Below are 17,582 nucleotides of genomic sequence, written 5' to 3'. Positions count from 1 at the left end.
CCCCCACTGCCCAGCTCCATGTGGAGACTGAGTGACCTTATGTTCTGGCACATGCCTGGAGTGGCATAAAAGGATGTCAATAACAGTGAAAGCATGGTAACTGATAAGTCATCTGCCCTTAATGGGCAGCGTAGCATATGTACATGCTGTGAACTTGCCAGAGAACGTAGAGCAAAACTTCTGCCTGCCAATAATGAGCGACTACCCATGTTCCAGTTATTATTGCTGCGTTACAAATTACCCCGGAAGTTTAGTGGCGTAGTAATACCATTTTCATATGCTGACAGATTCTGCATCTGGGTCAGAAATTCAGAAAGACACATGGGGATGACTTGTTCCTGCCTCAACATGCCTGGAACCTCATGGGAAGACTTCATGGGAAAGTCGGGGGAAGTGAGTCAATGGCTGGAGCCTAGAATCATCTGAAGGCTTACTCACTCATCTGGCATTTGAACTGCTGATTGGAGTGTCCATGTGTAGCCCGTGTACATTGTGTGGCTTCTTCAGCATGTGGTACCTTTGGGATAGTTGCACTTCTTACGTATCAGTCTGGGTTCAAAGAGAAAATATTCCAGCAAACAAGGCAGAAGCTGCATCGCCTCATTCTCTTCTCTGAGGCCATGCAGTTATAAGTCCCTGTAATTCAAGAGGAGGGGACTTGGCCAAAGATTTTGGGTGTCATGACTCATTTAAAAAAATACTTGGGGAGGCTGAGTGTGGTTGGCTCACGCCGGTAATACCAGCACTTTGGAAGGCTGAGGTGGATGGATCACCTGAGGTCAGGAGTTGAAGACCAGGTTGGCCAACATGATGAAACCCAATCTCTACTAAAAATACAAAAAAAATTAGCGGGGTATGGTGGTGGGCACCTGTAATCCCAGCTACTCAGGAGGCTGAGGCAGGAGAATTGCTTGAACCGGGGAGACAGAGGTTGCAATGAGCAGAGATTGGGCCATTAAACTACAGCTTGGGCAACAAGAGTGAAACTTGATAAAAAAAAAAAAAAAAAAAAAAAAAAAAGGGAGTGCATTCAAATAAGCTAAGTATTATCTATTCCTACAGGCTAAATTTTTCAAAAAATTCCTTAAACTGTCATCTGAAAAAATGGCCATATTCGGTTGGCATCTTACAGAATTGTTTTTATTTGTTAGAGAGGTACAACGTCAGTCATAGGATACATTAATAAAGTTACTGTAGGAATTTTGTAGGGGCAGTGGCTATCAAAATCCTAAGATTACAATTGTCCTTCTTCTGTTTCATTGCTTCTTGTGGACACAGGAAGTTGTGTTTTGTTTAGTGCCTGTGTTGTTGTGGAAATGGAGGCTTTGACAATTGACTTTGCTCAAAGTCTTAGAGCAAGTTATGGTCAAATTGAATGGAAATTCAGATCTCTCTTTCTCCCATGCCCAGCTGTCTCTGTAAGGACATTCCTTGGCTTTGTCATCTGAGCTGTCACTCTATGACTTGCCACAATGTAGGAGTTTAGCGTGACTGAAACATAGCTTGGCCTTCTGAGCAGATCATTCTATTGAAAAGGATGTTCCTGTTGGGTTGATAAACCTCATCTTTAGTATTTAAGTTGTTTGCCCATGTGCTCTTCACCTCAAAGGAAAACACCTTTTACTTTCTCACTGTGTGTCATTACCTTCCCTGAGTGATCAGTGGAGGGTGTGTCTGTGTTTGTATCTGTGTTTCCAAGGATGTGGAGGGAAGCATGGCACAAGATTTATGTTTCTAATTGAAAGCTGATCTCCGGGGACTTTTCTTCAAAACTTTATGGTGATGGGAACATACTTTTGTACAGCTTAAGATTCAGATTGTCACAGGTTGTGTTTTAGCTGTAGGGATTGTCTGAACATAAAATCACCACACCAAGATCCAAACAAACCCCAAAACCCAAAATCCACATAGTAGCAAATGGTGAGATCTCCTTACATGACTCATAGGCTGTGTTCTCGGCCCATCGGCTTCAGGTCTGACTGCATTCTTTACCTGGTCCCTCTCCCAACTTTCTGGACTTCTGCATTTTTCTGATTGTGCCATATTCTCCCTCCATACTCTTGGATACTCTGGTCAAGTGGCCTGGAGAATACCCCTCATCTGACCCCAGTCAAGTGTTCCTGCTCCACAGCAGCTACTCCTCATCAGCTTAACTCTGAGACCCCATGTCCAAGTGCCCTTCCCAAAATCTCCCCAGCGGAGTTACCAGTTTGTCACAGTGCCCACCTTCAGCCCTGACCACAGTGTTATAGCTGCTCGTTTCTATTTCTGCGCTGCATATTTAAGCTCCTTCCAAGGCAATGTCTTTGTTTTTATTCGTCTTCCTAAACTCTAGTCTGTTACCAAAAATGAAAGGTGCTTATTTATTTATTTTTGAGATGGAGTTTCACTCTTGTTGCCCGGATTGTAGTGCAGTGGCATGATCTCCACTCATTGCAACCTCCACCTCCCAAGCCCAGATGATTCTCCAGCCTCAGTCTCTCAAGTAGCTGAGATTACAGGCATGTGCCACCATGCCTGGTTAATTTTGTATTTTTAGTAGAGATGGAGTTTTGCCATGTTGGTCAGGCTGATCCCTAACTCCTGAGCTCAGGTGATCCGCCTTCTTTGGGCCTCCAGTTTGCTGGGATTACAGGTGTGAGCCACCATGCCTGGCAGAAGGTGCTTATTGATGCATCCTTAAGTGAATGGGTCATTAGATTGACGGATCAACAGAAGCATATCCCTCCATTCACTGTCATCTGGGCTTTAGCGACTGCTCTTATGACCCTACAGCAATTGTAAGAAATGATGTTGTTCAGATTTTATTTAAAACACTGCCGTCTCCATACAAGTCCAAATACAAATAAGTAAATTTAAAAAATACTGCCAAAGTTTTAGTTGTAGTTTCAAACTTTCTTTATATGGGAAAGTAAATAAAAGGTAGAGAAAGAATTGAGTCTACAAATGTGCTTTTCACATTGATTGTTTTCCTAGGTTGGTGGGAGTGTTGGTTTCTTTTTCTCTTGAAGACTTCCATGGAACCTACAGAGATAACAGATCCAGGCTTTGTCACGGCACCTGTTCAGTGGGCACTGGTCATAGCTTCTCTCTCATCGGAAGCTCTCTTGATTGTGACCACTGTTATTATTTATTGTAATGGTCAGTTGTTTTTTACTGTCTAACATTTAGTAAAGACTCATAATGTACCAATTTGAGATAAATGAATGCTTCCAAAAAGTAGTCTTCAGACCTCAACTTAATAGGTTTGGTGCCCAAGAATCTGTATTTTCTCAAGCTTACCAGTTTCTGCGGGCATAGGTGAATACAGGTCAATTTGTTCTATTATAGTAGATAATTGTGACCCATTTTCCAGTCTTATCATTCTTTTCTTGATCTCCAGCATGCTGTGATTTCTCTGTAGTTTAACAGTTCCATGGAAATGCACATATATTTACCCCAAATGTCCAGTGGATTAAACTTTATAGCCTATTTGTAAAGCTAAAATGAATTTCCACCACTAATTAATTAGATGAGTCATTCCAACATCATCAGTGCTTACAAGAGACAGCACTTATGACTTTCTAGAAGCACAAAACAGTTGATGTTGAGGCTTTGAATATACATTGTGATCCAATTTTTAAGACCAGGAAATAGGAACCATGAGTCATTAAATATCTTATTTAAGGTGGTACAAAGTCAGTAGTGAAGCCAGGATTAGGCTGGAAGTCTCTAGCATGGGTGTTGGCCAACTACAGAAGACTGTCTGGAAGAGCCAGGAGACTCTGTGTGTCTGGGAAGGATCCTGTGATAATCACGTTAGTGATCATGGATGGTGATGTCGATGTTACATGGAGCAGGGTTTCACAACCAGAACAGATGATTGGGAGGGGAGACGAAAGGTCACGGGAAGTGACAAAGGGCTTTGGGGTTAATTTTCATTTGGTACTATGTATTAGAAATGGGCTTTTCAAGGAATATCAGAAAAATCCTATAACTGTCTTGCTAAAAAATTACCTTGACCGAAATATTACATATGCTAATTTGTGTATCATGAAGCTTTTAACCAGAATATCAAAAAGCTTCACATCTCTAGGTCCGCAGTGGCAATGTAAAAAAAGCAATTGGATTTTGCTTTCAAGCATATTTAATGCCAGTACAGCAATTGAAGAACTTTCCCTGGAGTCCTTAGCTGTTTGAGCGCAGTAATACACTAAATGATTAATGGAACAAAGTGGAATGACATCATGATACTAAGGACAATGATTATTGTTACAACTAACATCATTGAGTATTTCCTATGTATCAGGCATGAATGTTTTACATGTATTTATTTAATATTCAAAATAACCCTATGAAGGATTATTAATTCCATATTTTAAATATAAAAAAATGATATCAATGAGTCAATTTTATATTATCTTACTCTTCAAAGGTGAGTTTTAAGACTGACTTTTCTGATATGCTTTGGAGGTTGATAAGCTGTTTGAAGCATCTTTGTTTTACTATTCTCGAGTCAGTCTCAGAAAGGAAGAACAAGAAAAGAAGGAAGAGTTAAAACATTCTTTTGATGGCCAAGTTGATTCACGTTTAAAGAGGTTTACCTTGACATTGCTGTTAGATTCTTAATCGTATGCTCTTTGGTCTGGGAGCATATCATCTGCTAACTTGAATAGGTTCCTTATTTAACTTTTTCAAAATGATTAAATGGCTTACTTCTTTGGCAGATACCTTAAAATCAAGATAATATTTGTGAACAGGGTTTGAAAAATGGACATGAGTCAGGGTATTGGAAATTTCGGTTATGCTGAACATCCTCTGTTTTGGTGGTAAGTTGCACATGCATGAGGTGCATGGTTGGCCAAAGACAATAGCTTGGTCACATACAAATTCCTTGGTCTTTGACCTTTTAATTCCTGCTCATTGCTGCTATATCTTAAGTTTTCTGCTTTCCCACAACATCCTGGATATCCATTCCACTGTGTTTGCAGAGGAAGTCCTACATCTGTTTGGAAACTTGCCCTAATAATGGCAGCTGTGACTTCCCCTCTTTGCATGTTGTTTGTTCTGAAATCTCTGTAGAATTCCCTGCTGTCTTCACCTCTGTCCTTGATCACTGGCCTCTTGAACTCCCTTGAGTCCAAGCAGGCATCCTGCAAGTGTAATTTCTAACCATTGGTGTCTTAAAGTAAGGTGATGGGAAGAGATGGGTATGCCATTTCTACATTAGAAATCCACAGTTCTTAAACAATAGGAAGTGAAGGTGAAAAAGAGATCCTTGGAGTTGTGTTTTCAGCAGCCTGTTGTCTGGGTCCAGCCAACTCTAGAGACAGCACTGAGGGAGAAAAGTACAGAGGCCTGATTTCCAGGATAGCCTCACCCTGGGCCTGTTGATCACCTGGAGCAGGTTAGACTTAAACATCCTCAGAATCAGTTTCTTCCCCATCTCTTCTGCTGAGTTTTCTCACTTCAGCTTTGTTGTTGTCTGCTTTCACTGCGCCTAAGCTTTCACCCTATCTTGTCCTGATGCTCTGCCTTTCCTTAGGCTTTGCTGCTCTCCTCCCTAATGGACCCCATAATGTAACCCCTCTGTTGCTGTTGGAAGAGATCAGAGTTACCCTGAGGAACTGGTGGCACACTGTGTACCTGAAGGTTTTTGCATATCGTGGGCCTGCATCCTCAGCTTATTCTTCTTAATCTACAGACTCTTCCTGGCTGACCTGACACACATCCACAGCTTCAGCTTATACGGTGGGGATGTCTAATTGTGTATGTCTACAAAAGGCTTACCCACTGGGCTTCAAACCTGCTCATACACCTCTTCAGATTGGCATGTCTAAAGCTTAGCTCATGATCCCTGTCTCACCTGTAACGAGTCAGCCACTTTTCTCCCTCGCCTGCCACCACATTTTCTAATGATGTTCTCTCAAGCTTGTTTCCACTTCCACTGCCACTGCCTTAATTCAGGCTCTTGTCATTTCCTGCTAAACCATCGCGATCCTTTCCTCCTTGCTCTCTGATCTCATTCCTTGCCATCGTCCACTCATGCCCCACATTGCTCTAAGGGGAAAGTCCTAAAAGATCTCATCTGTCCTGTGCTAGAACGCTGACCCAGCTCCCCTCTGCTCTAGGACAGGTTGCACCTGTGAAGGTGACTTAGGGGATCTGCATAAAGGGACCCCCCACCTCGCTGTACCCTGGCCTTTCCTGCATATCTCCACTTTGCATTCATGTCTGCCAGTGGCACTCCAGCCTTGCCGGACTGCCTCAAGGTGGCCAAACATAACAAGCTGGTTTTTGTTATCTTTGCTTTTGTGATTATCTTGCCTTAGAATGCCCCATCTGATGTTGTTGTCTTGGCCAACACATGCTGACTCTTCAGTTCTGGTAAAAACAGCTGCTATCAAACTGTCCAGACCCTCTAGCAGGTGGAGATGCCCTCCGTTTTGTTCCCTTACATCCTGGGCAGACTCTGTTGAGCACTTATCATGTTGATGCCTGTTTTGTTTACCTGTCTATCTTTCTCTCTAGAATGCGAATCCTGAAAGCAGAGTGATTTTGTCATGTCCATCTTTGTTATTTTTATTTTATGAGACAGGATTTTACTCTATTGCTGAGGGCTGGAGTGCAGCAGTGCAATCACAGCTCACTGTAGTCTCCAACTCCTGGACTTCAGCAGTCCTCCTACCTCAGACTCCTGAGTAGCTGGGACTACAGGAGCACACCACCATGCCTGGCTAATTTTTAGTATTTTTTGTAGAGATGGATTTCATCATTTTGCCCAGGTTGGTCTGGAACTCCTGGGCTCAAGTGATTTGCCTGCCTCGGCCTCCCAAAGTGCTGGAATTGCAGGCATGATCCACCCTGTGTCGCCCATATTTATATGTCTAATATAGAACATAATACATCATTAGTAATTAGCCATAAAAAATAAAGCTAAAACTAACCATGTCATTTGCATACGAACTGCGCGACGCTGGCAGGCCACCTGACAAGGAGCCCAACCCACTTCAGTGCTGAAATCCTAACCTTCCTTCATTTTCTGCTGATTGTCAAATGCCTGGTGGCCTTCATGAGGGGACAAATACATTGCAGTTCTCTGCAAGGGAAGAAGGACTCTGAAAAGAAAGTCACCTGCTAGTACCAATGATAAAATGAGAAGGAACTCTAAGTAAGTGAGTTCTTCGACATTTCTAATGGATTAGGAACCCGATTTTGGATTTGTCTGTCTGCAACTATGACATGAACACACACATAACAAATGCAGTACAGAGAAATAAGAAAAGGTGATGTATGAATTGTTTCAGCAAGTCTACCAGTCACTGCGACTATTTCTTATCAAGCGAAAGAAACTTTCAGTGGCAGCTGAAATAAATAAACCAAGTAAGGACAAATCCAGAGCTACTGAACATAGGTGAACTGCGATGCAGGGTGAAGTAGGGACACTGCTGTAGCCCCACCGATGAAGACAGCCTAAAGTAGATACTTTTTATTGCATTTCATGGGGTGAATGATTTGCTTTATAGCATCTGAGCATATGAGGATTTATAGCAATCGTAAGGACATCTCTTCCACAGATGTCACAAGTTTACTACTTTACCTGTAAAAACAGAGCTGGCAGGTGATGGCACTGTAATAGTGTCTCATTTATCTCATGTAGTCTGGGAATGCAATATGCCATCTGAGCAGAATTTTCTAAATAAGTGAGACAACAAAACAGTAAAAAAAAATATACTATTTTAGAGTAAAATCTTAAGCATTTACCTGTTCCTTTTTTTGAATATAGTAGGTAGAATATGTGTTTACAGCACAACAGAGTAAACAGATCTGTGTTCTTACGGGGATGTCTTCAAAGACACTTTACATGGGTGAAGTGTTTTTTCTTTATATTAAATGATCAGTGCTTCTCAGCCTTTTGGCTAAGATCAAGTACATTAAGTGATTCCAGACATTAATAATGAAAAGAAAGTAGTGTCTTGCCCTCTCCTTTCTGTCAGGAGGTTGCCTGATGCTATTTACCACTCTGTGTTTCTGTCTGATACAGATTTTCTTTTCCCAAATGTTCTTTCTTTCCTTGTTGAAAATACCTTTTTTTCCCCGTTAAAATTTCGTTTCAAAATTTACAGTTTATTTTCAGTGTGTTAGGGATTGGAACTTCAGATAACTGTTACTTAACAACTGTCAAAATTCCGTGGTAAGGTGAAAGGAAAGTGGTAAGGGTAGGTGCGAGGGTTATCTCTGGGTTTGGTGAGTTTTGCTACAGACTTGAACTTGTTTACTGTGACTTCTTGGATGCTCTTTTCATAATACGGATTATTTTCTATGTGCTGAGTTATCTTCTTTAGCATATGAAAAGTGACTCCAGGGAGTAAACCCTTCAGTGGGGGTTTATTCCAGTCCTTCATTAACCATTTAGGTGAATACAAGCGAATCACAACTTCTCTGGGTCTTATTTTGCTCATCTGGGAAATGGGAAGGCTGCACGAATGGATATCCAGGGTGCTTTCATGTTGTCATGTGCCAAAACAGTAGTTTAGGAAAAGAGTTAAAAGCTCTGAGACAGAAGTGCCTGAAGATGAGTGATGACTTTGCATTGAGAATGACCTGGGAATCTTCTCAGAGCCAAAGGATCAGATTTAAAAGAGGTGGAAGGTGGAGGCATAGACTTGTGCATGGGTTGTGTCTGTGAGAAACTGCTATGCCTTTTCAGAGGACAGCAGTTACATGTAACATTTACCATTTAACCCATTTTTTTAGTGTACAGTTCAGTGGCCTTAAGTCCATTCACATCAGCACCGTCCATCTCTAGAGCACTTTCATCTTCTCAAGCAGAAACTTAGTACCTGCGAGACGCAAACTCCCCAGTCCCTGCTTCTCCAGCACCTGGCAACTTGTGTTCTACTCTCCGTCCCTCTGAATTTGACCCTACTCTAAGTACCTCCTATCAGTGGGATCTTACAGTATTTGTCCGTTTGTGCCAGGCTCATTTCACTTAGCATATTGTCTGTGAGATTCAGCCATGCTGTAGCGTGTATCTGAATTTCCTTCCTTTTTAAGGCAGACTGGTACTCCATTGTATGGATGGACCACATGTTGTGTGTCCATTCATCTGTTGATGGAGGTGTGGGCTGTTTTTGTTTCGGATATTGTGAATAATGCTGCTATAATCATGAGTGTATACGTTATCTCTTAGGACCCCTATTTTTAATTCTTTGGGATATATGCCTAGAACTATATGGTGGAATTATTGAATCATATGGTATTTCTATGTTTAGCTTTTTGAGGAAGTGCCAAACTACTTTCCACGGTGGCTGCACCATTTTGCTTCTCGCCAGTAGCGCACAGGATTCCAGTTTCTCCGGGGGGATAAGTCAGTCCCTAACCTTTTTGTCACCAGGGACCAGTTTCGTGGAAGACAATTCCACATCGGGGGAGAGTGCTGGTTTTGAGATTAAACGGTTCCACCTCAGATCACCAGGCATTATTTAGATTCTCATAAGGAGTACACACCCTACCTCCCTTACATGTGCAGTTCCCAGTATAGGGTTGTGAGAATCTAATTCTGATAGGAGGCAGAGCTGAGGCAGTCATGCATGCTCACCCGCTGCTCCCCTCCTGCTGTGCGGCCCATTCTAAACAGACCACAGACTGGCACCATTCCACAGCCTGGGGCTTGGGGACCCCTGGAATAAGTAGTTACCTGTGTTCAATATAAACCAGCTTGACTGGAGCCCAGATTTTACAAATGGCAGGGACAAACATACCACTAGTACAGTACGTGGGGGCCAGATGGTGGGGCATCTTGAAGGCTGGGCTGTGGTGTTGATACTTTATTCTGTGGTATGGGATGCTGGTGAGAGCTTTGAGCTAGGAAAAAGTGGGGTTCGAGTGGTGCCTTGGACACGTAGGGGCCAAAGGATATATTTGTGGGACCGACTGGGCCCCAGAGGCCAGGATATGGGTTGGCAGATACTTGTCGCTATCCAACTGGGATACTGAGGCTCCATGTAGGAAGGAAGAGAAGGCAGGGATGAATGTGGAGATATGAGGAGGAATGCGGGTGAAGGGGGCTCTTCAGAATGAATGTAATGTTTTCAGGCCAAAAATTTGAGGAGAAATTCTGCATAGACTCAGCAGTGCAACATCTGTCAGAACCTGTGTATACGCATGTCAGTGGAGTGGGGAAGTGAGAGTCAAGAGTGGTGCCTTCTTGTCCCTTGTCAAGGTCCTTGGTTGAAGACAGGGCACAAAGAAGGGTCAGCACCTGGTTAGCTCCTGGCCTACTGAAAGAATAGACATTTGCATGAATAGACTACAGATCTCTGTCTTGGATACATGGAGATGTCCCCACCTAGTTGGAGGTCTTAGATCCTGGCCCATGGAGTAGGATAAGACCGGCATTGGGATCCTTGTACAAGGAGTAGTTACACCAAATTCAAAGAAAGCTTAGCATTTGTGGAAGGGAGGAAGGACATGAAGGTGCCAGGTAGTGTGTTTAAACAAAGATGTAAGCTAGCTCGAAAGTCCTGATTTTGATCTTTAATTTGCATAGTGCATAAAATGATGCTGTTCTACACAAGATGACAAGGAAGGTGTTTTGGGGGCTGCTTTGCTTTGTACTTTTCATTTGCATGTGTCAGCTTATTGGCTGAAACACCATTCCTGCCTTGGAATACTTACCCTCCCCACACCTCCCAAAGTCTCTCCGTTCCTTTGTCTTTCCACCGATGAAGAGTTTCAGGAGGCAAAAGGACTTTTCCAGGTGTTGTCCTTTGTGTTTAAAGAAGACAAACTGAAAGTTGCTTCCTCTGTGCAGGGATGGGAATGTGTACCTGTGGGCATGGTGGGTGGATGGCTGGGTGTAGCTTTTGGTAGAATTAGGTTACAAGAGAGTTTTAAATAATGTACTTGAAATAGATGAAATTGTACCATTCACATAGCAAAACCATGGAATCAACCTGGATGCTCATCAGCAGTGGACTGGATTTTTAAAAAATGTGATAGGTATATACCATGGAACACTACACAGCCATAAGAAAGAATAAATCATGTCCTTTGCAGTAACATGAATGCAGCTGGAGGGCATTATCCTAAGTGAATGCAGAAACGTGTTCTCACTTAAAAGTAGGAGGTAAACGTTGAGTACACATGGGCCCGAAGAAGGGAACAACAGACACTGGGGCCTACTTCAGGGTGGAGAGTGGGTGGAGGGTGAGGATTGGATATCCACCTGTCAGGGGCCGTGCTGTTTACCTGGGTGACAAAATTATCTATACACCAAACCCCCGCAACATACAGTTTCCTGTGTAACAAACCTACGTCTGTACCCTTGGAACCTAAAAGAAAAGTTGACAAGAAAAAAAAAAAAACAGATTAAGGGATCCTAAATCAGATTGATAATATATAATTAAAATAATTGGCAGATTTTAGAGAAACCAGCTAAAAAATGGATCTAATGACTTTTGCAAGGCACAGTATGTGGAAGACCGTAAGAAAGCCACATAAATTGTGGTGTGTGGGGTGAGCCTGGGTGCTGTGCCTTCCTGATGGGCAGTGTGCCATAATTGGAACCACTGACCATGGCTGGGGGTCCCTGTCACCCTGGGCTGATGATGCAGGCACCACCAAGGCAGCTGGCATTCCCTATTCATAGGAGTTGTTATGAATAAGAATTACTGCATTCTCTGGGTTCCTTATAAACAGACGTCCATCTCATAATACAGGTTTGGGTATGTTGCTATCTGTATTTTCAGCTCTGTGGATTTAGATTTTTAAAAGTTAATGATTCTTAACCTGCCTCTGAGAAAATGACTCCATTGGGAAAAAAAAAATCATTTCTTGGCCTGCGTACATTTTTATCTGTACTTTCAACTGTCAGCTGCCTTTTCTGTGTTTATGACTGTGTGGAGAAGTTATGCTACTGACATGAATAACGGGAACTGGATAAGACACAGCCACTCGCCCTGGGAGACCTGTTTCAGCTGTGCGGATATGCTCTCTATGGTGAATGTGGCTGCTGTACACATATGCCCTCTGTGGTCAATGTGGCTGCTGTGCGGATACACCCTCCATGGTGACTGTGGCTGCCTTGTAGTTACACCCTCCGTGGTGACTGTGGCTGCCTTGTAGTTACGCCCTCTGTGGTGACTGTGGCTGCCTTATAGTTACGCCCTCCATGGTGAATGTAGCTGCTGTGTAGATACGCCCTCCGTGGCCAATGTGAATACCATGCAGATACGCGTCCACGGTGAATGTGCCTGCTGTGTGGATACACAGTCCATGGCAAATGTGGCTGCTGTGTACGTATGCCCTCCGTGGTGAATGTGGGGGCTGTGCAGATATGCCCTCTGTGGTGAATGTGGCTGCTGTGTGGATACGCCCTCCGTGGCGAATGTGGCTGCTGTGGTACATGCGCCCTCCTTGGTGAATGTGGCTCACCCTCCATGGTGAATGGGGCTGCTATGTGGACATGCCCTCCGTGGAGAATGTGGCTGCTTTTGGACTCACCACCACCTCATTTGGGCCCTGGGAATTGGTGGTTCACCTTGTGACCCTAGGCAGCATCAGAGATGGGAAAAGAGCCTGTTTCCCCAGTGAGCCCTACTTGCCTGAAGGAATGAACAGACTTTAAAGGGAACCACTTAACATTTTCAAAGAAGTCCTTTGAGCTTCCTAAGAAATGACCCTTCTTTTCTTCCATAGCAGTTCCCTCCGGGACTTTGAAATCTTTTCCAACATAAGCTCAGCAAAACTCTCAGCTTCCCTGACTCTGAGGGCACTCGAGCAGGATACCCTTTTACTCAATGAATTGGTAAAGGCTTCCAAAGGGAACGTAGTCCTTGTAATTCTTCCACATCTGGGCCCTTACATCGCCATGTTCACTGCTGGGGATCTGTGCATTTGGGTCTTCAGGTAGGGCTCTGAGGACAGCAGGGAGACATGAGACTACCTTGAAAGCTCACAGGACCACACTTCTCTGTGTGGCACCTCAAAAAAATCCAGACTTTGAATAGAATGAAAGAGGCTGTAAAACTGGTGCTATAGGATGAAGAGCTCCTAGAAGGCAAAGAACAGAGAAGAGAACCTGGCAGTATTTGCAAGGAAGACATGTCGTTCCCTCCCCCTCCAAAAAGAAGAGGGAGAGTGAGGAAGACAAGAAAAGAGAAGTAGTGAGAGACCTTAAGAAACTAATTGACTCTGGGCAAGAGAGGAATCTATATATGTACTTTTCAAATTGTATTCCGTCACTGTGTCACTGTTACTGAGACTGCACACAGTGTCACGAGTCAGAATTCTCCCTGGAGATGTATTTCTATAGCTAGTCCATGACAGGGAGGTGCATTCTCTGTTTCCTGTGGGGATTAAGCAGACATGAATAGAAACCACGGTACAGTCATTTCTCCCTCATCTTGGAAGATATGTTCCAAGACCCCCAGTGGATGCCCAGAAGCACAGAGAGTCCTGGACCCTATCTGCAGTATATTTTCCCCATATATACATACCTAGGATAAAGTTTAATTTATAAATTAAGCCCCCAGAAAGAGATTAACAACAATAACCAATAACAAAAGATAATAATTATAACAATAGATGGTAATAAAATGTATGTAAACATGATCTCTTTCTCTCTTTGTGTCTCTTTCTGTGATTCTCTCTCACTCTGAAAATATATTGTTCTTCACCTTAGGTAACTGAAATGGCAGAAAGTGAAACTAGAAAAAGGGGGACTACTGTATAACTCAAAAGCTTTTCTGATTTGTTGAATTTTACCATTGGTGGTGGTGCTGGTGGTGATGTGGGGGGGGTGTGTGTGTATGTGTGTGTGTTTCCTGACTGTAGAGAAAACACCCATAGTACCAGAGATACTGGAAGGAAATGGAACTTGAGGCACTGGGGAGATAATTTGCTCCTTAGATTGGAAAATACTGTCACCTAGACCGTATAGAGGCTCATTTTGAGAGGATAGCTGAGATGCTGAGTTCACATCTTCCACCTGGCCAGTGACACTCCTTGGAGCTTCAGCAGTAGTGACGTGGGATGGAGCATAGTTTGAAAGGTCCATAGACTTCTATTTTGCTTCTCTACCCTCTCTCAGAGGAAGGGGAGCCATGAGGATAGCTAATTTATTGAGAGTTTATTGCATGCCATGTACTATTCTAACCTCTTTCACATAGGAAAACATTTACTCCTCGTGGTAACCTGTGGGGAGAATGAGGTATGGGAGCATGAAGTAATGTTTCAAAGCAAACCTGCAGGGCCAGGATTTGAACCCAGGCAGTTTGGCTTGACAGTATGTGCTCTGATTCTCTGAGCCATGCTGCTTAGAGATAAGAAGGAAGATATGAAACTAAATATGACATATGCACACCACTGTACTGAGTACTTTATGTGTTATCTCTTTTAAAGCTTTCAGAGGGCCCTACAACCTGTGCGACCAGCCCTTAGCTACTCCCAGGTGTCCCTGATAGATCACTATGGTCGCTTCATCTGAAATGGACATAACTTTCTTTTCTTTTCTTTTTTCTTTCGAGACAGAGTCTTGCTCTAGGCCCAAGCAAGATTGCAGTGAAGTGGTGTAATCTTAGCTCACTCCAAACTCTGCCTCCTGAGTTTAAGCAATTCTCCTGTCTCAGCCTCCCAAGTAGCTTGGATTACAGGCACACAACATGAAACTCAGCTAACTTTTGTATTTTTAGTAGAGATGGGGTTTCATCATGTTGCCCAGGCTGGTCTCGAACTCCTGACCTCAAGTAATCTGCCTGCCTCAGCCTCTCGAAGTGCTGGGATTACAGGTGTGAGCCACCACACACAGCCTGAAATAGCCATAATTTCTAAGAGATTATTTTAATGCTCACTTTTTAAAGTAAGTATAATTATTTTAATATTCTTCAAATCATATTGCAGGAAATTTGGATAGTAGAAGAAAAGAAAAAAACACATAATGCCAGTCTATATCATAGTCAGTCTTATTTTGGCATATTTCCTAAAACTCCTTTACAAATGCCTCTATATCCTATGAATGCAGTTTTTAGCCAGCATTTCAAGCTTTATCCCCGTGTTTTTATGCAGTCTTCATAACTGTGATTTTTAAATTGACAGTGTTTTGACTTCTTTTGGTATTTTTTAATTGGGAGCATTTTGAGTTTTCAAATAATTGTTGGAGAGATTTCATCTTAAACTTTTTAAAGGCATTTTATGCTAGATCTCGGTTAAAAAACACTCAGCAGCCAAGGTTAATTTTTAGAACTATCTTTCCTTGTTTTCACAGGGATCTACCGAACAGAAAGGGACAAAGGCACGTTGTATGAGCTCACCTTCAAAGGGGACCACAAACACGAATTCAAGCGGCTCATCTTGTTTCGACCATTCGGACCCATCATGAAAGTGAAAAAAGAAAAGCTCAACATGGCCAACATGCTTATCAATGTTATCGTGCCACTAGCAAAAAGGGTGGACAAGTTCCGGCAGTTCATGCAGAATTTCAGGTTTGTTTGTTCGTGCGTGTTTATCTTCCTCCGTGTGGTGTGTGTTAGAACACTGTTACCATTTCCCGTCACCTCCTTCATTTCCTCTGCTAAGTACAAAGACTCCTTTCTCTTGTTAAGCTCTGTTTTCTCCATGTAAACTTTATCATTTGTATTTGCCTTTCCCTAGAACAATTAGAAAACTGCTTTACAAGCATATTTACCTTCAGAAATGAAAAGCAGGAAGGACTGGGTTTTTATCAGGATCTACAAAGATGATCGAATGCCCGTTGTGTTCATTCTGACTTGCGACTGGTCTCTGGTTTGGGGATAGCAGGAACCAATACTCACAGGCAAGTGAGCAACGTTGAGTCTTGAGCTGGCAGTGGCCGAGCCCACGTTGATAGTGGATGAGCCCTGGAAGATCTTCTTGAATAGGCTCTAGGCTGCCTTCATCTGCTGTCCTGTTCTAGTGGCAGATGCAGTGTATTGGATCCAAATCTGTTTTTTATTCTAATCTACATCATTTTAGACTTAATTGTAGAATTATACCAAGAAGGCTTCAAGCCCACATTTTTGTAGCTACTCAGTGAGACAAAGTGGGGTTTCATTGTCAGGCATGCTGATGAAGTTTTTAGATGTGTGTCTTTAATCACTTGATTGTGTGGTGTTGGATCTTAGAAGCTGTGATGGCTCACATTCACATGTTGGCTGAGGATAACCAGCTAAGTTATTTCGCCAGCTTGTTTTAAACATGGAAAATTATATTATCTAACTATAAATCTTGCAAGATCAATCTTATTTTTTTTTTCTTTTTCTTTGAGGTGTAGTCTTACTCTGTCACCCAGGATGAAGTGCAGTGACATGAACTCTGCTCACTGCAACCTTTACCTCTTGGGTTCAAGCGATTCTCCTGACTCAGCTTCCGAAGTAGCTAGGATTACAGGCACCCACCACCACACCTGGCTAATTTTTGTATTTTTAGTAGAGACAGGGTTTTGCCATGTTGGCCAGGCTGGTCTTGAATGCCTGACCTCAGATAATCCACCCACCTTGGCCTCCCAAAGTGCTGGGATTACAGCCGTGAGCCACCACACCCAGCCTTGACTTTTAATCTTACTAAATTTACGTTATTAAAAGGCAGAATGTTCAGTATAAGGATGTGGTTGATATCTTTCAAAATTCTGGTTCATGAACATACTCTTTTTTAAAGGGTAACCTACTTACAACTAAGTTTTTTGAAGATCAGAATCAAATAGTCTTAGAAGAGACCTTTGAGATCATCTGGTCTAATCTTATAATTCGGAGTGTCTCCCTCCCTGACATTGCCTGGGGTTCTCTAGGCAATGGGTGTGTGCACCAGGTAGCTGCCTACATTACTAGTCAAGCTGCTGCTTTGTTGACCGTCTCTGAATAGAAAGTTCTTTATTGTTTGTACTTGAAGTCAGCTTCCATGTCTTTTCTGCCTGGTGGGTCTAGTTCTAGTCTCTCGAGGACTGAACAAACTGTGTGTGTGTGTGTGTGTGTGTGTGTGTGTGTGTGTGTGTGTGTGTGTGTGTGTGACAGAGTTTAGCTCTTGTTACCCAGGCTGGAGTGCAGTGGTGCAATCTCGGCTCACTGCAACCTCTGCATCCCAGGTTCAGGCAATTCTCCCACCTCAGCCTCCCAAGTAGCTGGGATTACAGGCATGCACCATCAGGCCTGGCTAATTTTGTATTTTTAGTAGAAATGGGGCTTCTCAATGTTGGTCAAGCTGGTCTTGAACTTCCAACCTCAGGTGATCCATGGGCCTTGGCCTCCCAAAGTGCTGGGACCACAGGCACAGAGCCACCAGGCCCAGCCTTCCATTTCCTCTTAAACATGATAAGCTTTCAAGTATTTGAAGGTGGTCATCACAACTGGCATAGTCTTTTCTTCCCCAGGTATAGCAGTTCTCAATTTCCTTAGCTTTTTTATATTCCCTAGTTTGTAAACTGTTTTAATTAGCTGGAGCGTGCCTTTAGCCATGATGTAATTCAAAGTAGTGTGAGCTAATTGATTGATCTTCTCCCAGTTTGTAGAATACTTCTGTGCAGGATCGCATAACTATTTGCAGTGTTCTTCTGGCTCTAATCCTGAAGTGAGTGTTTTTATAGTTTT

At 42.9% G+C, this 17,582-nt stretch overlaps 1 protein-coding gene across 5 annotated transcripts in view; it reads left to right on the top strand.

The window, feature by feature from the left end:
* Window positions 1-17,582, top strand: part of CSGALNACT1 (chondroitin sulfate N-acetylgalactosaminyltransferase 1) — a 359,085-nt gene that overhangs the window by 286,787 nt on the left and 54,716 nt on the right. For all 5 annotated transcript variants that reach the window (XM_032288379.1, XM_032288378.1, XM_032288382.1 and 2 more), the window contains one exon: window positions 15,248-15,464. In XM_032288379.1, the coding sequence (XP_032144270.1) occupies window positions 15,248-15,464 (217 nt within the window). The remainder of the gene's footprint in view (window positions 1-15,247; window positions 15,465-17,582) is intronic.

Source organism: Sapajus apella, unplaced genomic scaffold (assembly GCF_009761245.1).
Source record: "Sapajus apella isolate SASKATOON/1434 unplaced genomic scaffold, GSC_monkey_1.0 scaffold21, whole genome shotgun sequence".
Taxonomy (NCBI): domain Eukaryota; kingdom Metazoa; phylum Chordata; class Mammalia; order Primates; family Cebidae; genus Sapajus; species Sapajus apella.
The sequence above is the reverse complement of the archived record's forward strand: the minus strand, read 5'-3'. Positions and strand labels throughout refer to the sequence as shown.